Here is a 23,327-nt window from a genome sequence, read left to right on the forward strand (position 1 = left end):
TAACAGAAGGTTCCCGAGCCACATCCACCCAGCTGGTTTCTGTGTTTCTTGTGTATTTGTGTACACTGTGACTTCATGGCTGTCTTGGGCTCCAGCTCTTGTTTTGGTGTCTCATTAATTTGATTTAATGTCCTGCTTAGTGATAACATCACTCTTGGCCTCCCTGCACTGGCTTCTAATTGAATTTAGGATTCATTTTAAAGTTCTTTTGTTGGTTTTTAAATCTTTAAATGGCGCCTGCGTATCTGTCTGATTTGCTGAAGCCCTATGTCCCCACTCGTTCGCTCCGGTCAGCTGAGCAGCTGTTGCTCTCAGTCCCCAAATCACGGCTGAAACTGAGAGGAGACCGAGCGTTCTCTATCGTGGCTCCTAAGCTTTGGAATAATCTTCCTCTTCACATTAGGCGATCGACATCAGTGCTGGTTTTTAAATCCAGATTGAAAACACATTTTTATTCACTGGCTTTTGACTCAGTGGTTGACTGACTTGTATTTTATTGTTTTTCGCTATGTTTATTATTTTATCGTATTTATTATTCTTATGGTATCTATTATGTTTCTATTGTTCAGCAGTTTGGTCAGCCTTGTGTGTTTTTAAAGTGCTATATAAATAAACAATGATGATGATGATGAACACAGTAACGTGTGTTGGGTTGCTCTGTCTTCAGACTCACTGTCAGACTGATTAGACAGTGAGTCTGAAGGTGAGAGTCCTCACTGCCCACGCCTGTCTTTGGGTCTGACCAACACCGTTTCCTGTGTGTCATTCCCCCCTCGCCTTCCCCCATCCGTCCTGTCTGCACTGACCTCTCCAATAAAGACAAAAGGCCTCATTTTCTGAAAACTCTTCCTATCCCATCACCTTCCGAAGAATCACTTCACCATGTTGATTAATAAGGACGGTGGGAATGGTTTGAAGTCTCGTCACAGAAAATGTGCCAAAGGCAAAGAATCTGAGCTTGAAATAAAATGAAATGAAAGATCAGCCCCACACAAGGGTTAAATTCAGATGGAAACTCTTATCACACAAAGAGAACAAGCGAATAAATATATCTGAGTGTGGCCCCTCGACTGTCACAGTGTAGCTGACATTTGATCTTATCATGTGTTAAAGCTATTTTAATTACTGAAGAGAACCAGTGTCAAACTCAGCCCAAGTATGGTTGTACGTTAATCCTTAAAGCAACAACGTTTTTAAAGTTGCAGCGTCATTTTTACACCACACCTAAAATCCCACTAATCGTCCGGGCTCTTCACCCTATGACCACACGCTGGGTTATCTAACGCCACATGACCCAAATGGAAACTATGTCAGCTGAAAAAAACCCATCGAAATGTGCAACACTTAAAACTTTGCCTAATTTGAGCATGGCTTCAAATACAGCCCTGAAAACAGACAGGCGGTCGTTGGCATTTCGCCCTCGTTCCTGAGAGACGATGTATCAGTCAACAAATGAACTACTGTGGCGTCACAGCTGGGGCCTTCTCTGTGTCGTTTATAACACAGAGAAGGACCCAGCTGTGACGCTGAAGTGGTAACTTTAAATTAGCTGTAGGTGTGAATGCTTGTCTGTCTCTCTGTTAGCTTTGCAACAGACTGGTGATATTCAGAGTGCACCATATGTCTGGTATTATTTCCCTTCCAAATTAGTGCTTCCTCTTAGTTGCTGGTCTAAATTTGTTTCCTTTCATGTTCAGGCCGTGTTAGTGTTGTCTCTGTGTGTGGCAGGTTTTGTCTCCATGTTTGTTTCACCGTCTGCCTGTCTGTCTCTGTATTCTGTACTTCTGATAGACGTCTAATTTTGCCAGTCCCTCTTTTTGTGCGCCTTGTACCTTGTCACTCTCTGTGACCGCGTCTCACTGTGCCAGTTCTCATGTATTTAGTCAGTTAATGGTGGTCTGAGTAACCCTCACCACTTTGTTCTCCAGTGTCTTTGTTCCTGTTCATCCTACATATTTTCCCCCATTTGTTATTTATTTCTGCTGTTTGCTATTTATATTTTATTCCTGCACAGTTTGCTTGAAGCACTCATATTTTGTCTATTCTATTCATGTGGATCTTATCTTTCTATTCCCTTGCTTCCTTTTCTGGTTACTTTTTTCTTGCCCGTGTTTCGTCCGTTTGCGATGTCTGTGTTTTTTTTATCTTATGGTCTCTTTTAAGTTTGTCTCTTTACTTCTTCAAACTGAATTCAAAGTGGAGAAAATGCTGCATAACATTCTCATAGTCTCATTCACACTAACGTTGGTTCTGTATCTTGTAACCAAAGGAAGTTTCAGCATGCAGACTGGAGCCAGCGATCAAAACACGTGCTTCCTATTTTATTTTGTTGGTTATGTTGTAACTGTCTCGTTACTCCTGATTTGTCCCTGCCATCTCCTCTTCCCTAATAACCGTCCTGTGTGTTTATTGTTTAATCTTCTTTAATCTTCTGGGTCCTCTTTTTTCATAACAAATGATCGTACTCCCCGCAGATTGTGATACTGACACCTCCAGGCCATGCTGCAACTCTCTGAGGTGGCTGTTTGACTGAAGCATCTTGATGGGAATCGCCTAAAATCCTAAAATAAGCAGTCTCAAGGACCAGAGACGAACACAGCTTTAGCACAGTGGTGCAGTGGTTAGCACTGTTGCTTCACAACAAGAAGGTCCTGAGTTTGACTCCACCATCTGCCTGGGATTGACTTCACAGTCCAGTCCTCTGCCTGTCAACCTTTGATGCATCCATGCACCTCCTCTGTGGTCTCCATCTTTTCCTTCAGCCTTGCAGCTGGAGGAAAGTCATCATACTTTGTCCAGTATTTCTACTATCCTTCCTCTGCACATGGCTATTTAAGTATTTCGGCCCTCCCTCTCTAACTTTGTCTTCAAACCGCCGAGCTGTCCCTCTGATCTAACCCTTTCTAATCTTGTCCATTCTGGTCACTCACAATGAAACTTGAAATCTTTAACTCTACCCCTTTTGTCAGTCCCACCACCTCAAAACCGCTCATCGTAGCAGGTCTCAGCACCACATTGTAAACCTCCCCTTTCACTCTTGCTGCTGACCTTCTGCCACAAATCACCCCTGACTCTGAACTATTCAAGGCAAGGCAAGGCAAGGCAAGGCAAGTTTATTTGTATAGCACAATTCAACAACAAGGTGATTCAAAGTGCTTTACAGAGACATTAGAAACAAGAACAAATAAAAAGCATGATTTAAAATTGATTAAAACAAGCAAATAAACTAACTAACTAATTAACAAACAAACAAACAAACAAACAAACAACAGTATATAAAATCAAAACAGATAAAATCAGAACAGTAGATAAAATCAGTAGTTAAATGTAAGTTTTGAAATTTAAGCTTAAAGTGTGGATTTGGTGCTTTATTCAAATGCAGCTGAGAACAGGTGAGTCTTCAACCTGGATTTAAATAAACTGAGTGTTTCAGCTGATCTGAGGCTTTCTGGGAGTTTGTTCCAGATATAAGGAGCATAAAAGCTGAATGCAGAGTCAGAGTCGAACTTTTGTTCATGTTCCAAAAAACAAGCAAAAAGATGATATTTAAATTTTTATTTATTTTTATGAGCGAAAAAGTCACATAGCAGGAAAAGCAGAGTATTTGATTTGATTTTACTGGATTTATTAATAACATCAATGCAGTTTTGAGACAGTGCAAAGACTGAACCCTTCAACAGAGTTTTCATTTAATTTCTCTTGTCTGCACCTCCTGTCACGACTATTCAACCAGCTTCCACTTCCCTTTGCTGTCATTTTGGTCATTTCAGGCATTTCCTTGATACTTCCTGTTGCAGTCTTCCCTTCTTTTCTTTTCTTTACTTTTTTAGTGTGTATTTTTTCCTTCATGCATGACCTTTTTCCTCATCTCTCACTAAATATTATTAGTGCAACACTTTTCTTCCTGCATACACTCTTATACAAACACAATAAGAACCAAAGGGCCCAGATTATGGAAAAGGTTCAAGAAAAGATCACCTATAGAAATTAATTTTCAGACTTTTAAACCAAACCACAGATTCAGCCGATTTGAAGGTTTAGGAGCTACAACCAGATGGGCTGATCTAATGTATGCAAAAGAACTTCTCTAAACGCATTAACAAGTGTCAGCTAAGAACAGGAAACTGAAGCAGTTCACACGGCTCACCAAAATCAGACAACAGAAAATGAAAACAAACAACTAGTCTCGATTTCTGCTGCGACATTCACACGGTAGGGTCAGAACACGACGGCACGGATCCTCCTGCCTCGTATGTTCGAGCCGCAGGTTTGATGATGCGGGGGATATTTTCTTGGCACACTTTGAGCTTCTTAGTATCAGCTGAGGATCATTTGACAACCACAGCCTACCTGAGTATTGTTACTGCCCGTCTCCATCTCTTTATGAACACAGCACCTTCCAGCAGAATAACAGGACATGTCACAAACCTCAAAGCATCTCAAACTGTTTTTTGAGCATGAAAGTGAGCTCGCTGCACCCTCCTCAGTCACCAGATCTCAATCCAATAGAGCACCTTTGAGATGTGGTGGAGGGAGATCCACCTCATGGATGTGACGCTGTGATGTCAACATGGACCGAAATCTCAGAGGAATGTCTTCAGCAACTTGTTGAATAAAACTATTCTGACAGTAAAAATGTATATTTATATTGACGTCACTAATATAGAAATACTAAACACATTCTGAATTACTAAAGAAAACAAGGAAGAAGGAAGTCACTTTGTGAATGTCCAGGCTTTCCAGCACGTTGCGCTGGAGCCACAGTGACGCATCATATTTTGGAGTGATTTCAGTTTTAGAGATTCAGGACTTCTCTCACAAGTGTGCAGTGTGAGACATTTTATTTCATTTTGCTGCCACGGACAGTTTCTTTTTGTCTTTAATTAGTAGACGTATGCACAAAATAAATCTAAACCACGTCGGCGAGCTCTGTACCTCACGGGAAAAATAAAGAGTAAACCTCACAGAACAACATTAACCTTAAAGCATTTAGATGGAAAATAAACCGCTAGAGTTTGTTCATCGTGCTTTTCATAAGGATGAGTTTCTTCCTGCCCACTTTCTGCTCCTCATTTCATAAACCAGGTGACAGCATCGCACCAAATACATAATTTTGTTGCAATAAAAAATATACATAAATCTATATTTACATATGCGTTTGATAATAAAAACAACAAAACCTAAAAGTTTATCACTTGGGTGGATCCACGAGCGGCCTGGCTCCTTCGGCCCAGGAACCAGTGGAATAACTTAAAACAGCTGTTTCGTCTCAGGTTTGTGACAGTATTGCAGTTAGATCATGACCAGATGACGTCAGTGGAGGAAAAAGGACGGTGGAGTTACTGCAGTTCATCCTGATGGGAGCACTGAGGCTGCATTTCTTCAAATCCAGTGCATCTCCTGGAATCCTGATCCGAGAGCATTGTGAATAGTTCAGCTGCAGTAAAAGCTTTGATACCCTTGTAGCACACATGGCGATGATGATGATGTATGTAGGTACAGTGTGTATACGTCCACATGTCATCATCCTGAATAAGATCCAGCCTGTGAGCTTCTTGTCACTGATTTCCCCCAAACATCTCATTTGGTGTTTGATGGCCGACGTTAATCAGGAAGGACTTCGACGTACTCAGACTCAGGAGCATCTGAATAAACAGAGCGAAGGTCAAACACACAAACCAAAGAAGATGCTGCGAGACAGAAATAGGACAGAAAAGAACAGAAACGGAGAAAATGTAAGGCGTACTCTCGTAATCATGTTCTTCCTCGGGTACGGTGTCAGGCTGCCTCCATGGCTCACGTTCAGTCCTGCGCGGCCTTTGTTCAGGTGACTTTGAAGGCTGTGCTTGCAGCTCTCTCTGTGGCTGGATCAGCAAGGCCGTCTTCCTTTTGACTGAGTGGCGCAGATGCATGGCCAGACCCTGGTTCTTCCTCTTGTAGTGACGAATCAGATCGTCAATAGTCTTAAAAAATGTCTCATCCAAACCCCCCGCTGTCTGATGAAACAAGAACAGCATAAAGTAAATACAACAAAGGTCCATCATCCTCCAAAAATCAGCCGAGTAATCACAGTTACAAGATGAGCTGTTTAAAAATAAAGTGTAAAATATCATCGTTTTATTTAAGCAGCTAGTGCTCTCACATGGTGAGATGACCCTCGAACATTTGTCCAAAAAAACCTTGTTTCTTTGGCTTTTATTTTGAATTTCGGGTTGAGGTTGCGACACTTGGAGTGGGTGTGAAGCAGTTTTTAACAAGGCTTATCTGTTTTTCACGCCTGAAGATTTCCTGTGGCTATCTCCTTTATTTATGAGGCACTACTTTGTGTTTCGAAGGCTTGTAACTTTGAAAACATTTAAAACATTTGTACTATTAAAGCAAATTATTGTCTTTTTTTCTTTTCTTTTTTTGTTTGAAAAACATTCAGAACATCAGAAAAAGTGCCAATTTCACCACGTTTTGCTTGAGCACACCAAATATTCAGTTGATAAAGATAAACTGAATATCAGTTTATGGGCCGGGTGGGGTCTACACCAGCTGTGACAGGGCCAGAGGTGGGGTACACTCTGCAGCCAGTGTATTCAACTTATTTCCTTGAAACATCGTTTAAAGAATTTCAAGACTATAAAAACGTTCACTCAACAAATTGTCAGAAGCAGAATGATGGTGCGATAAACGTTGTTGAACTTTATGCGTGTCATGTTCCCAGCACCGCTTCAGTTTAACAGTTTTCTTATTATAATTGTTGTTGTGGCCAAAGCTGACACATACTGAAAGTTATGGTTGGATGATCAGACGATAGACATCACAAGTAGGTTTTGCTGCATCAGGAACTCCTTTAAGGCTTTCAGCACCTAACAGGTAGGAGCTGTTCTGGGAGCACGAGGGAAACCCACACAACTGTGGTTGTTCACTGTTGTGCAACACATGTGAACAAAATAGGGGGAAAAAGTCAGTGTCACTTTTCCACAGCAAACTATGACATCATCAAATGTTTTGCTTTTAAAGAGCGTGAAAAGAGTTCAATGAGAGAACAACGCTCAGTCTTTGGCTACAGTCTTCATGTAGGACCCCTCGCTTTTCATATGACTGTCATTTGTGACTTTTAAAGGGGGTTTCCACTGCACTACTGAATATTTACTACTTCGTTTGGAACCAACTGAATTTGAAGTTGGACTTTCCCAAACCTCAAGTGTTTATTTGTTTGTTTTTTTATGAGGTTTTCGTCAAAACTTGAAAATACAGTCGATGTAAAAATTAAGGAAATCCTCTTTTAGTACTACGGTTTTATAAGAATAACAAATAATGAATCTAGTTCTTATCTGTTCTTAAAGTTATATAACCTCAGAAGAAGTCCTGTATGATGACTTGTGACATATTGTTACGGCGTGGTGTAATATTGGCAAAGACTAAAACAAAATGCAGAAGTTGTGTTTTTTAAAACTCAGTGCATGCCTTCATCCAGTAGCTTGTTGAACCACCTTTACCAGCAATACTTTGCAATAGTTTTCTGTGTGACTGAGTGCATGAGTCTCTCACATGCTGGTGGAGGAATTTTAGCCCGCTTGTCTTTAGAGTTGCTTCAGTTCTGTGAGGTTTGTGGTTATTCGTTTATGCGCAGCTCTCTTAAGTTCCTCCCACAGCATCTCAGTCGGGTTGCGGTGTGAACTTTGACTGGTCCTTTGCAGCCTGTTTATTCATTTCTTTTTCAGGTCGCTCTTTTGTACATTTGCTGCTGTGCTTGGGATCATTGTCCTGCTGTATGACCCATTTTCAGACCGATGGCCTCATATTTGACCATAGAATACTTTGGTACACAGAGGTGTTCATGGACACTCAGTGACTGTAAGGTGGCTACAAAACAAGCTGAAACAAGCTGAAACAAGCCATATTCCTTCTGTCTTCTTCTAATTGTACTTTCATGAACTTTAATATTTAAAAGGTTACCTGAGCACACACACCTGCAAACATCTCCTTTCATAGAAAACAAATTAATCAAGTGCATTTGTAGATTTACTGATTTTGAGACCAGACTATCTCAAGTCCTGCTAAGACTGTTGAATGAAAAGTCAGCTGGTAACAATAAATTTTTGTCAGTTCCATTCGCAGACATGGCTGTCTCGTAAATTATGCAAATGCACTGAAGCACAAGATTCATTCTAATGGAGAAGTTACATTATTTCAAAAAGACCATAAAAAAGGCCAACAACAACAACAACAACAACTGTTTTCCTTTACTTATTAGCAAAGGAAGTATTGTAGAATAGTGAAATAGATCGTAAAATTACAATAAATATATCTTTAAATATTTAAATCACCCCCTAATAATAGATAATCGTAGGGGGAAAAGTGAAACCTCCAGAAGCCACATCCTGAGACTGAGCCCACGGGCTTACTTTTAAAGTAGAACAGCTCACGCACGCCGGCAGCAGTTGAATAAATCTGTGGCTTTTATGCTTTTATACACTTATTTTTTTGCGTGTTGTGGAAAAAACTGACTCTGATAAAATGATGCCCTTCAGTGTGGGGTCTAACGAACGTCAGAGGAGTTTCCTGTGGGGAGACTTCACGACAACTGACTTTCCATGATCGAGGTGAAATGTTCATGTACAGTCAGCTGTTTAGCGTTTGTTTTCCATTTTTAAAGGCATGGGAAAGACTCTGAGATAAACAGAAAACGAGCTGAACTTCAACAACGATTAACAGACAGATGGAAACATTTAAAGGAAACATTGGTGACGTTTAAAGCTCCAAACTGATTTTGTGCAGACGCGGTGATGAGACCAAAGTATTTTCCTCTTTTGAATGGAACTCAAAACACAGTGAAAACATGTACAAAATGTAAACATATATAGCATATTAAACTATTTTAACTGGTTTTGCCATTAACTTTGTGTTTTCCTTTTCTCAGCAAACAACTTTTTTTTTTGAAATCCTGTAAAATAAAGTGCACAGTGAAGGACTGATTTGAGTCTCATTCACTCAGTTGCACTTTTTATCTGTGACTGATTCCTTTGTTTGACTTCACTCATGCTGGTCACACACTGGCCCAGAAGCTTTCACCACAATACTTTGACATACAGACTGGAGGTGCCGGGGACTGAACCACTGACCTTCCTGGTGGGAGCCGCCCGCTCTGAGCCCCAGCCGGCTCCTCAGGGATTACTAATAGCTCCTCTGTTTTTTTAACATGACGTATTTTCTTTCTCGCTATAGTTTGTGGTGAGATGTTTGATAAGCAAAACACGATCTGTTTAACACTTTGTTAGCAGCTGGCTAGCAGCATTGCGCTGTTTACCACTATCGTCTCGCCCTGTGTTTGTGGTGGACGCTGGTACAGGTTTCAGCCGCCTGGCAATTTGATGAAATGCTGAGAAATGAATTCATGGACTTTTTAATGATGTTTTTCAGTTTGAGGAGTAAAACTAGAAGATCATTTCACATAGATTTAAACATTTTTAAATGTAATAATTATATATACCTCTTTGATAAGAAATAAGATTCAAATTGTAGGAATGTTTGGGTGATGCAGCTCCACAGTTTTAACCGGTATGCACGAGGTAAGAAACACGTGTTGCCATCGTCATTTTATCTATGAAGAGTAAAACATACTTTAACTGGATTTAGAACAGATTCTGCTAAAATACAGACAGAATTTTCTCCCTTATTTTTTTGGTGAAATAAATTTTGGAGTCCATCAGCCTCTATTTTTTTTTATCTTTCTTTCTTTCTCGCACTTTTAATATCTGTCTTTTTCATATTATTTTGTTTTTGTGGCGTCGTGAGTTTGTTCCTCTGATATGTCGCGTGTGTTTTTGGGTTTCTGTCCGTGAACCAAATACAAATTATTTGAAGACAACATCTTGATAACATCTTATCACTTTCTCAACATCTTGAGAAAATGATAAGAACATTTTTTTCCGAAATAGAATGACGGCTAACTGAGCAAATAATTATTTGATTATTTGATTATTTTGATATTTCTGATTAATCAGAACGCTTCTGATCATGAAAATAATTTCTGCTGGCTCTGGGAGGAGCTTGGACTTGTCCTGCTCGTAGTATGTTGGATTGAATAGAAATATGAAAGCTTAGGTGCAGGATAGCACTTTGAGCTCTTTATAATGGTTGTAAATTTGCTTCTTTGCGTCCTCTGGTGTTGATGGCAAACTGTCCTGCTGGGGTGAGTTGTTGGGTTGTTTACCAGCTGTGGTTTTATCTGTTTAAAACTGAAACCTGCTGAAATACTCAAATTTAAAAAAAATCAGTAAAATATATGAAACTTGTGTGGTTGTGTTTTGTTGGTACTGACGTTGTCTGTAATTTTGTGTAACTGTGCGATTGTTCTTTATGTAAACTTCGTACAGTTCTGCCTCCCTTCACTCGTCTTTTGAGTGCAACTCATTTACCAAGAAACAGACAAAACAAAGGATAAAGATGGCTCACAGCGACAGAATAATGTTAACCTTGACAGTCACATCTTCACAGCTCTACCATTTAAAACATCTACGCTCTCAGAACTACTCGGCTTGCTCGGAGAGGGTCATTTCGTTTAGGGGTTTTCTCTGTTCACCTGACACTACAAAGGACCCTGCTCTGGGATTATTCGAGGAACTGTGGTTAATTTTTCTGAGGACGCTTTAACGTCTGAGTTTCAACAAACGCTTACTGGAGAAAAAATACGAGTTTCTTATTAAAATTGTTCCCCAAAGATGTGCCACCGAACATCAGTTTTATGTTCTGCTTCAGTTTTTAATAATTTGTTTCATGTTAGTTATTTGAAATACAATCTAAATGAATTTATATTATATTACATCCACGCTCCATATTTGGAAGTCAGAGCGTGGAAGAGGAGAGCTTTCTCAGATGTTCTCAGACATAAGATAAGGTCTCAGTAGCTCCGACTAATGACCAGGAGCTTGTGCCTGTAACTGGCTTTACTAGAAACAGCAAAGATCGACAGGAAAGCAGAGGGGAAGACATGCAGCACTTAAACCCGGGTTGGCCACTTGCTCATCCGACTGTGCTAAGCCGGCGCCGAGACCTGTTTTTGAGTTTTGCTAATTTTATGATAGCAAACAGCTTAACTGACATGTCATTATTGTTTATTTTAGTCTAAAATATTACATATTCAAAAAGAAATATTTTCTATGTACTATAGATCACATATGCAAATATGTTTAAATATACATACACTACATGGACTAATCCTCAATTAATTTTTGAATTGAGGTTTGAATTGAGGCTCTCAAAGCCACAGGCATGTAAAAATCGCAATCCTTAAGGAAATCAAGCACCTAGCCAATCAGTCGGTCTTTAGAAACGCCACTGAATTCGAGTGTGGTGCTATAATAGGATGAGACTGTTGCAACAATTCAGTCGGTGACATTTCTTCCTTTCCACAGTTAGCTTTAGCTGGTGTTATTGCGAGGCCGAAGCATTTGGAAACCACAGAAACCCAAACACGAAGTAAAGCATCATGTGGAGTTCCAGCACAGGCTCGCTGAGTGCTGCATCACGCAGAAGAGTCACCAGCGCTTTGCTGTCTCAATAACTACAGAGCTGCAAACCTCATCTGGCATCAACATCGGCACACAAACTGCAGCAGGCAGCTTCGTGGCACAGGTGTCAACTTTGTTGGGGCCTGTGTTCACAGGTGCACACCTTTGAGGACAATGATAACAGGGCATCGCTATTGCTCATTTGGTTGAGCTAGTGACTCATATGACCTACTGCAGGTGCCGCACAAGCAGGTGCCTGGGTTTGAGCCTGCCCCAGACCATTTCCTGCACATCATCACTCTCTCCCTGCCTTCCTGTCGACTCTTTGTGCTTTCCTATCAAAAAAGGCTAAAATGCATAAAACAATAATGAGGATGAGGCGTCCAAATAAACTTTACACCACACAAAGTGATTCCTTAAAGAACGCTTGGCAGGAGGCGGCCCCTCGAAGAACATTTTTGAATAGAAAAGACTCTTCTGCTTCTAAGAGTAAATATTTTACCGCTTGATTTAAAATCCTGCAGCGTGAAAGAGCATTTAGAGTCTCAGTTTACTGCAAACACAGAACAAGGAATAATTCTGAATTCAAGGACCTGGCTGCAGCTGCAAATGTTTCTGCATGTGGTCATTTGTGTGTGTGTTCTTTTACCAGGAGGGTGTAGTATCCATTGTGTGACTGCAGCAGTCTGTAGGTGTACACCACCTTCTGTTTACTGAAAGAAAAGGAGATTTATGCTGCTGTTAGAGGACCACAGAAGAAGTAAGGTTAAGGAAAAAACTGTTTATTTAGACGTGTGTAAAAAACCTTTTATGCAACAAAATTCTGACTTTGTTTGTTCACACAAAATAAAAGAGGAAGAAGAACACATGGTCACATGACTCAATTTTCTCATAGTTTGAATCTTCTTATCAGTAATAAGCAGCTTCCTTAACAACTACACAAACAGAAAACGTTGGCAGTGCACAAAAAAAGTTATGCAAATTTTAATGTACTTTTTACTTGTATGTAAACACTACGTGCAGGTCATGGAAAAAAGATGCAGAAGCAGCAACGAGCTAGAGTGGAACCTTACTTGACCACAGCTGATATTGTGGTATTTGTGTAGGTGTACACTTCCTAGAGTAATAATACCCACGCAAAAACGTTCTTATCGTGATTTTTATTATAGAGTATAATCTGCTTAGATCAACGGAACATCTTTTGCCTCTAATATAATTCATAGAATTGCTAAATGCTCCCTGCTGTCAACACAGCAGAGGTTAGGAAAAACCTGCATGCACACTGCTGCATCAGCAAAAAGATCTGGTTACGTTTTTCCATTATTGCTTTTATTCAACGGCCTTTCTTAACAAAGCTCATTAAAACTAAATTACCTGGTTTATTATATTAAAATACTCTCTTCCCCCTTTGACGCTCGCTACAGAGGATTTTAGGTCACTATATTCACCTCATTCCTCACTGCCCAAACGCTTCACATCCTTATGAGGTTTTCAGAGACTGAAGGAGAGCGAGGTTTGAATTTGATTTGAGGGAGCACTTTTATTTGTTTAGTCCTCCCAAACCAAAGTCACATTAGAGTCCTCTTTTCCTCATCGCGCTCTTCTCACAATTAAAGCGATTTAACTTAAAAAGTCTCCTATCGATCATGAATCTGCAGACAGAACCACCAGGAGGATGGTTACAAGGTTAGCCTACCTGACAACCTGCTATGAATGATACCGTATTCTATATTAGGCTTCATATTCCAATGATACCATAGAGTGTCTTTACCTATGAAGCTGTTAAAAGAAAGAAGTTTTGATAAAGGTAAGTCTGGTGTATGGAGCCTGACTCCGTGGTGCAGAGTACTTACTAGACACAAAGACACATGGCTCCCTGGATGGTCTCGCTGTCTCGGATCAGGTAAGCTCCATCCTTGTTCTTCTTTCCCAGCAAATCCTCACACTCCTTCTTAGTCATGGCGCCATGGTAGCACGCAGGCAGAGCTGCTGCCATGGTGAAGAGAAGCCAGCAGACAACCGACTGACATGAACAAGCCAAAACACCTCTCAGCAACTTCTGCTTTCTCAAAACAGGCTCATTTCCAAGAACTGTCTGAGAACTCACTGTCTGAGTTCCCTCGGAGAGCGAGCAGGGGCCATAAAAGAGCTCAGTCCAGGTTCCCGGTGGGAAACGACGGGATGAAGGAGGTGAGCAGAGAGAGGTCGGTGCGCAGCGCTTGGAGGCACTGAGCAGAATGAGAAGAGAGAAGAAAGCCGCTCACACTAAAGCAGTTTCACAGGAAGTGTGTAACGTGTGTGCGAACACGAGCGAGAGAGGAGAGAGAAAGTAACATCAGTGATATAACCAGCACACATGTGCAGGTATGTGCAGGATAGAACTGACTAATGTTTTTAGTTAAAGCAGAAGAATCAGAGAGAGGTGAGAACAGGAAGTCAAAGAAAGATTTTGCTGATCGGTAAGCAGACAATGTGTAAAGTCTGGTTACAAGCTTAGAAGAATGAATTACAAACTCATTTATATTATACTTTACATTCTAACGGTGTCTTAGAGCGCCATTACTGTAAAACTATTAAAACAAACATTTTTGATAAAGGCAGGTCTGCCTCAGGATTCAGAGCAGAATCTGTCTAAGACATTTTACTGTCAAAACGGATTTGCAGGCTTTCTGGTTTTTATTTATTTTATTTTTTAACCGACTCTCGTCAGTTATCACAAATATTTAATTGCCCTCGTAGCTTAACAGTCACAGATCGGGGGGTCACGGACCAACCTGCAGGCCTGTGTGGCTGAGAGCTCATTGTTACAAAGTCATGTGGTAGATCAGGTCAGCACAGAGCAAGTATCTTTTTGTTTGTTCAATTTATCAGAATCAGAATACTTTATTAATCCCGAAGGAAATTACAGAATTATAGTTTCATCCATCCTGCTGCTTCTCCGTCTTCTGCAGGTGGAGGCCAGAGTAGCGGCGGGGTGGTGGTAGAGGCAGTCGGTAAGGTGCTGACCCTACTGTCGGTCGTCACCTTCCCCATTTCAGCCTGGATGTGTGTAAAGGTAAGAGAAGGGAAACCGCTCAGACTCAGGCTCTCGTTTCTGTAAATGAACTGTACTGAGAGGAAATCATGAGTCATCAGAGAGCAGAGCTAAAATATTAGCTGATAGAACATTTGTTTTATTTATTAAACAAAAATATGAAGTTCATTCATTGTGCAATAAATGTCGTTGTTTTGGGTGGGAGAGTTGGGGTTTGCATATTAAGTTCTAGAAACACTGAGTAAAAAAAGTGAATAAAAAAAGATTTTTATTGCAGCTTTTGGGCGTTTTTTTATACAAACTTTGGGGGGAAACTATTTCTAGTCTTAAAAATTAAATGTTATTGTATTTCTCTAAGATAAAACTTAAAAACAAACAGGTATAAAAGCTTTTAAGTTCAAAGCCATATTTAGTCTGCTTAAAATACTAGATGGTCGCAGTGTCAGAGAGCAGCAAACCAACATGGGGGTTGCTGGCTTGAGCTTCTGTTTGTGTAGATGCTACTAAACCGTCTCTGAGAGAAACCAGCAGAATAAAGCGCTAACCTTTTAACACACACACTTAACCCAGTCTGTACGAGGAAGCGGTGTGATGGTTTCTACAGGCAGAAGAGCCGCACACTTCTTCTCTGTGAGAGCAGCACAGCAAGAGGCCAGCTTTCCAAAACCTGAGCAAAAAACTGCAGTTTTGTTGTGTGTGTTAAAACGCTTGTCATAAATGCAATACTGTGCAAAAGTCATGAGCCACTTCACTTTCAGTAAAATTCATTGAAACGCGCAAACATGTGACAAACAAAACAAAACTTTGTACAATTCTAATGAGCTTGAAAGTCAATATATGGTATGAGCACACTCATTCTTCAACACAGCCTGAACTCTCTGAGGCAGCTTTCTGGTCATTTCTTTAAGAAGTCTTCAGGAATAGTTCTCCAGATATGCGGATACGCTTTTACTGCATTGGAAGTGTGTTTGGGATCATTGCAATGCTGAAGTGGACTTCCCTGTGTCCATAATTCCATCACTTCTGACTAGATAACAAACTCCGCTGCTTTGAAATGCAGCCTTAAATCATGACAGAGCAGAAGAGCACACAGGAGCTCTGCCAGAGAGGACGTTACAGAGGAGGTTAAAGAAGTCTAAGAGAGCAATATAGTTTGCATAGGCAACAGTATGGGTCTTATTTGTGTAGGAGGATGGAACCGCAATTGGGTCTGTGGGCGGTTGGTGGCAAACCAAGACTTAGTGAGAGCAGCAGGCAGAGAGTAGGCCGCCTGTTGATCAGGTGACAGGATCTTTTGACTAGTTACTGAAATCACGTGATGAAGTGGACAAGCTTGGTTTTGAGTTTCCAAGAGCGCTGCTGCAGGTAACTCGGAGAGATGAGGAGAGATGGCGTTACTACAAACAGGAGATTGCAAACAACAGTCACCACAGGTGGCCCAATGCTCACCATAACGCCAACAATGATCTGGCAAAGAACTGCTGTAACCTCCATCTGTGTTGAAACCAGGGCAGAAGAAAGGAACTGTGGGGAAGTTACTCCAAGAGGAGCAAGCCAGGAGTGTGGAGAATTATTGCTCAAGAGCACTTTAAAAAGTCTGGCTCCTTCTAAGCAAAACATAAAGACATCGGGGGAGATTTAAATGTAATGCTGTTACAGATAAAAAAAAGAAAGATAAAAATAATTATCAGAATATAAACTCTCTCCAAAGCATTGACTACATATGGAGGTTATTTTCATGCTGCTCATTCAACCTTGTTCTTTCATAAAATTACACGAGCATTATAAAGAACATCATAAAAGAAGAACACACTATATCCAGCAGCAGGCTCTCTGCAGCCCTGCAGACCACATGAGTAAGCATCAGTTACATTTAATATATTCACCAGAGTTTAAAGTTGGTGTGTTTCCTCCACCCTCTGTGCAGAGTTTATGCACGTCAGCACGGTGAGCGGTGGCAGACTGAAGGCGGGCTGTAGGCCCACCTCATCCAATGTTAGAAACTGTCCTCCTGTTTTCTCTGCTGCTTTTTCCACTAGTGCAACACAAGCAGTAATTCTTCTTTCTTTACTTTTAGTTGGCTTTCTAATCACTAATGATTACTCAGGAGAGAGAGTCTGCTCCGAACTTCTCAAATGTGAGGATTTCTTTTGGTTTTCTGTCGTTGTTAATTCAATAACTTTGAGATGAGAAACCAAAAGTTCTTTAATTCTGGAAACCAACTAAAATCAGATGCAAAGCAAATAAATAAATGAAACTGTTTAGCTAACTGACATTAAAATTAAAATAATCTCGTATAGGCTCCTTCTTTTGCCTCGATGAACATAATTTGTTTTGTCATGTTTCTAGTATGTGTTTAGTGTTTTTAGCTGCTGAATCCCAATCTTCTGGATAAATAGAGTAAATTATCTGTAATTTAGAAGCCAGTCCTGCTTCATCAGGTGACTTTCACAGATGTGAAATGGAAACTTTCAGTCATCACTGCACAAAAACACTGAATGCACCCTCAGCTCTGTAGGATTCATCTTTGAATGTGTGAGTGTTTTGTGTTATGTCGATGAGCAGGTTGTAGTTGCTGTCGCCTTCAGACTGGGCCGGGCTGTTGAAGGACGAGCCAAAGGACCCGGTACCAGACGTTACTCTCTCTCTTCTGACCTGTAGCAACAAGACTTCAGCTTCTGTTTCATCGTTATGGGTGTAAATGTGCAGCGTTGGCTATGACGGAGTGGAAGGAAAAGCACGCTTTACTCTGAAATTACAGCTGAGATTCAGAACTATTAGAATAAATACAGGATCGCGCATCAAACAGAGTAACGTTAAAGTGGTTCTGTCATGATTGATGCTGAAGTAATGATTAAAAATACCTTATTACACACATTATTATGTTAGGTATAAAGTGCAAATACTCGTACTACACGAGACTTTAAATATCACCACTAAGTTAACTTAAACTATTTTTATTTGTACTGCACGCTGCCTCAGTGTTTTTCTTTTGGTCTTTTCAAGTTTTCACATTTGTGTGTTACCATGCAAAGAAGCACAACTAATAAAAATGGGGTCTTCTCGCCTTTCTGACGCTCTGCAGGTCTGGTCTGGTTCATCCCCTGGTTGGACGCCATCCAGACAGTAGACCTGCGCACCATGTTCTTTAATATCTGGCCACAAGAGGTCAGCAGCATCCTGTGATCACTGAAAGCTGGCACGCACTGACCGTTATTCCCATATAAGGATCACATCTGTGTCCACCTGGCCTGCTCAGAATCAGCTGCTTTTCTTTCACAATAACAGTCTGAAGTTATTTGTTTCTGCACACTGATGTTTCCTCACCTCTCCCTGCCTTCTGCTGTCACCAGGTCTTGACTGTGGATGCAGTGCTGTTGTGTTTTTCTCCCTTCATGTGGGTGATGCATGTTGTAAACGGCCCCCAGGCCATGTTCTTGTTGGCCCAGACGGTTCCTGGTGCAGCTTTCACATTTATCCAGACTTGGGACCGGATGGATCTTCTGATACATCGATGCTGGGTTTGTATTTCCTCCTGGTTTGTTGCACTTTGCACCTCATATCATCACAAAGGTGTGCAGCTGAGTTTGGGGTGATTTCAGGAAGAGTTCACCTGCGAGTGCCATCTTTATTTTTCTTAAGTTTTCTGCTGTCAGGTATGAGAAACATATGTTTTGTAAATACAACCTGCTGTGCCTGATTTGTCCTGCAGATGGCGCTGTGCCTCGAATTCAAATCGTGGGGAGTTCAGATGGAGCGGGTGGAGTTCAAAGCCCTGACACCCCCTGTTGATCTGCAGCGCTGCATGGCTTCAGAAGCCGTATCACAAACACATGGAGACATCTATCCTTATATACATATACAGCCTCACTGAGGCTAATTTAACAGAAATACACAAAGTATACAGACATGAAGTTCAGATACACACCTGTGTGACGAATTAAAGGAAAAGCTATTATCACCTTCAGTGTACCCTGAACCTTAAAGTTGAAAAAAAAAGAAGTTAAAATTTGTTCTTTATATTAACTGGTTTGTTTTAATGTTTTTAAAGTAAAACAAAACCATTTTAATGATTTTTTTTCTTCTACATTTTCTTTTATGTTCACATTTTTGTGCGTATTTTTTAAAAAAAAAATCCCGTCTCGCCCCTGCAGGGTTGTCTTTATCCTTCAAGCTCGGGTCCTCTATCAGAGGCCTGGGAGCTCGAGGGTCCTGTACAGTATCTTAGCTGTTCCCAGGACTGCGCTCTTCTGGACAGAGATCTCAGATGTTGTTCCCGGGATCTGCTGGAGCCACTCGCCAAGCTTGGGGGTCACTGCATCGAGCGCTCCAATTACCTCTGGGTCACCCTCCAATTCTTCTCCAGCTCTTCTCTGAGCCCTTGGTACTTTTCCAGTTTCTCGTGTTCCTTCTTGCTGATGTTGCTGTCATTCAGTATCACTACATCGATCACTACGGCCGTCTTCTTCTGTTTGTCTACCACCACTATGTCCGGTTGGTTAGCCACCACCATTTTGTCCATCTGTATCTGGAAGTCCCACAGGATCTTAGCTCGGTCACTCTCCACCACCCTTGGGGGCATCTCCCATTTTGACCTCGGGACTTCCAGGTTATACTCGGCACAGATGTTCCTGTACACTATGCCGGCCACTTGGTTATGGCGTTCCATGTATGCCTTGCCTGCTAGCATCTTGCACCCTGCTGTTATGTGCTGGATTGTCTCTGGGGCATCTTTACACAGCCTGCACCTGGGGTCTTGCCTGGTGTGATAGACCCCAGCCTCTATGGATCTTGTACTTGGAGCTTGTTCTTGTGCTGCCATGATTAGTGCCTCTGTGCTGTCTTTCAGTCCAGCTTTGTCCAGCCACTGGTAGGATTTCTGGATATCAGCCACCTCCACTGTTGGTGGTACATACCGTGCAGGGCCTGTCCTTCCATAATGGCGCCTCCTCTTTCTTGGGTTTCTGTTGCCCGAGGACACTGAGCACGTGGTTAGTTGGGGCCATCCTTCTGATGTACTCGTGGATGTTCATTGTCTCATCCTGGACTGTGGTGCTGACACTCACCAGTCCCCGGCCCCCTTCCTTCCTCTTAGCGTACAGCCTCAGGGTGCTGGACTTGGGGTGAAACCCTCCATGCATGGTCAGGAGCTTTCTTGTCTTTATGTCAGTGGCTTCTATCTCCTCCTTTGGCCAGCCTATTACCCCAGCAGGGTACCTGATCACGGGCATGGCGTAGGTGTTGATAGCCCGGATGTTCTTGTTCTTACCGTTCAGCTGACTCCTCAGGACTTGCCTGACTCTCTGCAGGTACTTGGCGGTTGCAGCTTTGCAAGTAGCTTCTTCCGATGTGCCTGTGGGATTCCCAGGTACTTGTAGCCGTCCTCAATGTCTGTAGAGCTGCATCCACATCATCTAGCAGATCCTCAGAGGATATTTCACTTGTAACCAGCTACAGAGGGTCCAGGTTTCAAGCTTTGCCGTGATCCTATCTTTCAGGTCAGTTCCTCTTGCACTCAATGATCCTTCTTCATTCTTCTTTGTTACAAGCATGTTTTATTTAGTTTTACTTTATTATTTAGATTTTTTATTTATTGGTGTTATAAAATCTTACATATATCAGGTTTAATAGTTTTACATTTAAAATGACATTCACCTTTTCAGGCTCTTTGAAGCACACGTAAATTTTTTTGGTTTTATTGTGATCTGCAATTTAAACAAGTTGTACTAATAAAGTTACAATAATATGTCCTGTGATCTTAACATGTCTGTACCTGCCCGTTCTTTCTGTTTGAGGTGATTGCAGCCAATGGGGAAGTGTCAGTATCCCACGCTTTGGTGAAGGCGGCGTCGACATGTGAAGGAAACACGGTGGCGTTACAGCTGAGATTCCTGCGGTCACTGCTGTCCATGAAGAGCAGCGCGCGGTCCGTCGCGGTCTTCCCCGTCCCTACAGAACTCCCGGATGTCGCCGTTTCCTCGCTGCCTCAGCTCCTCACAAACATCAAAACTCTGCAGCTACTTTCTGGAAAAATAAAAAAGTTTACGTTTAAACCAGAATGTGAAAGTGTCACAATACGGCTGTGTGCAGGCAAAAGTAGGACCCAAACGCAAACTCACAGAGACAAAAGGTAAACTCAAAAAACACAGCTTTATTGCTGGCGTGGAGTGGGACACGAAAAACAATACAAAATAAACTAAACTGGGAAAACTAAAGCACAAGGAGCCACAGGGAAAAATCACACAGCTATGATGGAGGACGCAACACTGACAAAGAGAAACATGGGGCTTAAATACACTGAGGGATAACGAGGGGGAATGAGCCACAGGAGGAGAGCACAGCTGAGAGTAATTAAGCAGGACGAGGCAAGGGAAGCAAAACTAGAAACATTAACATAGAACAGACTGAAAGTAAAACAGGAAACACACTGACGGAACTCAAGACATGTGGACTTAACAGACTGGGGGAGACAGAACATAGGGATCTGAAACATGGAACAGAAAGGCACAGTAGATCAACATGAACATAACAACGCCACAGGGGAAGAGTAAAACTGAACACGATGAACACAGAAACACCAGACCTCTTCACAATAAAACAGGAAACATAATGAGACGTAGACATGACAACCCAAACTTCACAATGTAAGACACAGACATGAAACACATGAAGAGCAGGGGAGATTTACCATAGTTGGAAACACGAGGGGGAAATAATAAGAACTAGAAACACTTAAGCATGATAACAAATGAACTTAGGAACCTGAAGGGCTTACATAAACTAAAACATCAAAATGAACTAAAACTCAAAACACTGGGTCATAAGACCCAGGATCGTGACAGAAAGAGAAAGAACCCAAAGGAACAAACCTGTCTGAGCATTCAGCGCTCTCACTGTTGCACTAACTGTAAAGTGTAAATAAGTGATGTCACACCCAGTGTTTGTATTTGTGGAATGTCTGAATTTTGGTTCCCGCCAAGCACCACGTCACTTTGGACAGATGTGTTAATGCAGCGGTCTCCAACCTTTTTTGCGCCACGGACCGGTTTATGCCCGACAGTATTTTCACGGACCGGCCTTTAATGTGTCGTGGATAAATACAACAAAATAAAACTAGTACCGGTACCGAAAAAAAAAGACGATTTATTCATAACACACGTGAAAAGACCCAGGAAAACCGAGTTAACGACCAAAGCGATAACAAAATAACGCTGAAAACCGATAAAAACCCTGAAAACCACACATTTCACACCTGAGCCTCAACTCTCGCGGCCCGGTACCGGTCCGAGGCCCGGGGGTTGGGGACGCTGTGTTAATGTACTGCACGAAGCATAAAACTTTTCCTCTGTTTTATTCAGAGCTTCACCTTCAGATTTTGTCGGAACAGGTCATCTATGATAAAGCCATATAAGCATGTTACTGTTTATTACACTCATTTCAATTGATTTGTTGCCACTAAGACATTTGAGTGTTTTTCTTTTTCTGCTTGACCCAAGATGACAATGAAACACCCTGGAGACAGAAAGGAATATCCAGAGGAAGTAAAGCTCTGGTCTCTGGATCACTCACAGTCTCAAACAGTCTGCTTTGATGGCGTGTAGCATAACATCCTGGAGTGGAGGCAGGCTAGCAGTCTGTGTCCTCCACCATTTTTCAGATATTTACCCGTTTCTGCCCAAGTACCCGCTGGATGAAGCAGCCCAATCCGTCAGGATGGATCCCATCCTGACATCAGCCAAAATCTGTGCCTCAGTAAATCACAGCTGATTTGGCAGCACTAAGGCAATTTAACAATATTATGCAAGTTGGTTTTAATGAAGTTGATCATAGTTTTAAAAGCAAACAGGTTCAGGTTCTGCCTCACTTCATTGCTGCAGCTCAAGCCGTCAAGATGTTATGACACCGGCTCAGATTTGGCGAGGGAATCTCCCGCGCTCACGGTGCCGGAGAACGGATCCACAATGAGACATCCCATTACCGTTACATAATACTCTAACAGCGACATGAATATGCCCCGGTTCAGTGGTTACAATGTGATAATCTGAGCAGGAGGCACAGATTAGCTGAAGATTCCAATAATAGAACATCCAGCTCCTTCGAGTCAGCTGACCCTACCTTCAGATTATAAAGCCAGTATTATTATTCTGAACATGCTACCAAAGTACAAACCTGGGGTACTTTGAATTTACTTCACAAATTCCATTATATGTTCTTTTCTACAGAGTAACACTGCAATTTTATAGATGTTTAATTAGTACTTATAGGGGACATTAAAAACTGAAACTTTAAAGGACTTTAAAATCTAGAAAATAAGATTTAATAAGTAATAACTTTTAATTTAAAAATTAATATTTTTAATTGATTATATTAAGTAATAATTATTAGACCTCACCGTGAATCGCTACCTTATCGTGGTGGAGGGGTTTGTGTGTTCCAGGGATCCCAGGGGATATGTTGTCTGGGGACCTTTGCCCCCTGGTAGGGTCTCCCATGGCAAATTGGTCCTGGGTGAGGGACCAGACAAAGAGCGATTCAGAAGACCCGTATGAAGAAAACATCGAGGGAACATTTACCCTGCCCGGGATAGGGTTACCGGGGCCCTGCCCTGGAGCCAGGCCTGGGGAGGGTGCCCGAGGGCGAGTGTCTGGTGGCCGGGCCTTAGTCCATGGGGCCCGGTCGGGTCACAAGCAGCTTTACAGGAGACCTTGTCTTCCTGATAAACTTGATTTTAATTTCAGTCTTTCTTAGGCTTCCACACTCTGACAAATAGATGAAAGAAAGGAGCTTAAATC

The 23,327-nt window shown here is 41.6% G+C and overlaps 2 protein-coding genes across 7 annotated transcripts in view; both read right to left on the bottom strand.

Annotated features, from left to right (window-relative positions):
- Positions 1 to 5,504: 5,504 nt before the first annotated feature.
- On the bottom strand, positions 5,505 to 23,147 carry LOC308385797 (SH2 domain-containing protein 1B). 5 transcript variants are annotated; one of them, XM_080864938.1, is made up of 6 exons: positions 23,129 to 23,147; positions 22,941 to 23,039; positions 13,355 to 13,729; positions 12,151 to 12,214; positions 5,747 to 5,996; positions 5,505 to 5,645 (listed from the first exon to the last, which is right to left on the bottom strand). In XM_080864938.1, the coding sequence occupies exons 3-6, from the start codon at positions 13,495 to 13,497 to the stop codon at positions 5,605 to 5,607; spliced, it is 498 nt and encodes a 165-aa protein (XP_080721064.1). In that variant the 5' UTR covers positions 13,498 to 13,729; positions 22,941 to 23,039; positions 23,129 to 23,147; the 3' UTR covers positions 5,505 to 5,604. The 5 variants fall into 5 exon arrangements, with proteins under 5 accessions (XP_080721064.1, XP_080721062.1, XP_080721063.1 ...); XM_080864936.1 differs by lacking the exon at positions 23,129 to 23,147 and adding an exon at positions 20,309 to 20,559 and having other exon boundaries at positions 22,928 to 23,080; XM_080864937.1 differs by lacking the exon at positions 23,129 to 23,147 and adding an exon at positions 20,309 to 20,559 and having other exon boundaries at positions 22,941 to 23,078.
- Positions 23,106 to 23,327, bottom strand: part of LOC308385794 (uncharacterized protein) — a 33,907-nt gene continuing 33,685 nt past the window's right edge. Inside the window, exon 21 of one of the 2 annotated variants that reach the window (XR_013969647.1) lies at positions 23,106 to 23,294. The gene's annotated coding sequence lies outside the window, so the exon portion shown is untranslated. The remainder of the gene's footprint in view (positions 23,295 to 23,327) is intronic. The other variant, XR_013969648.1, reaches the window with a different exon arrangement.

Source organism: Rhamphochromis sp. 'chilingali' (assembly GCF_963969265.1).
Source record: "Rhamphochromis sp. 'chilingali' genome assembly, chromosome: 18".
In the NCBI taxonomy this organism is placed as follows: Eukaryota; Metazoa; Chordata; class Actinopteri; order Cichliformes; family Cichlidae; genus Rhamphochromis; species Rhamphochromis sp. 'chilingali'.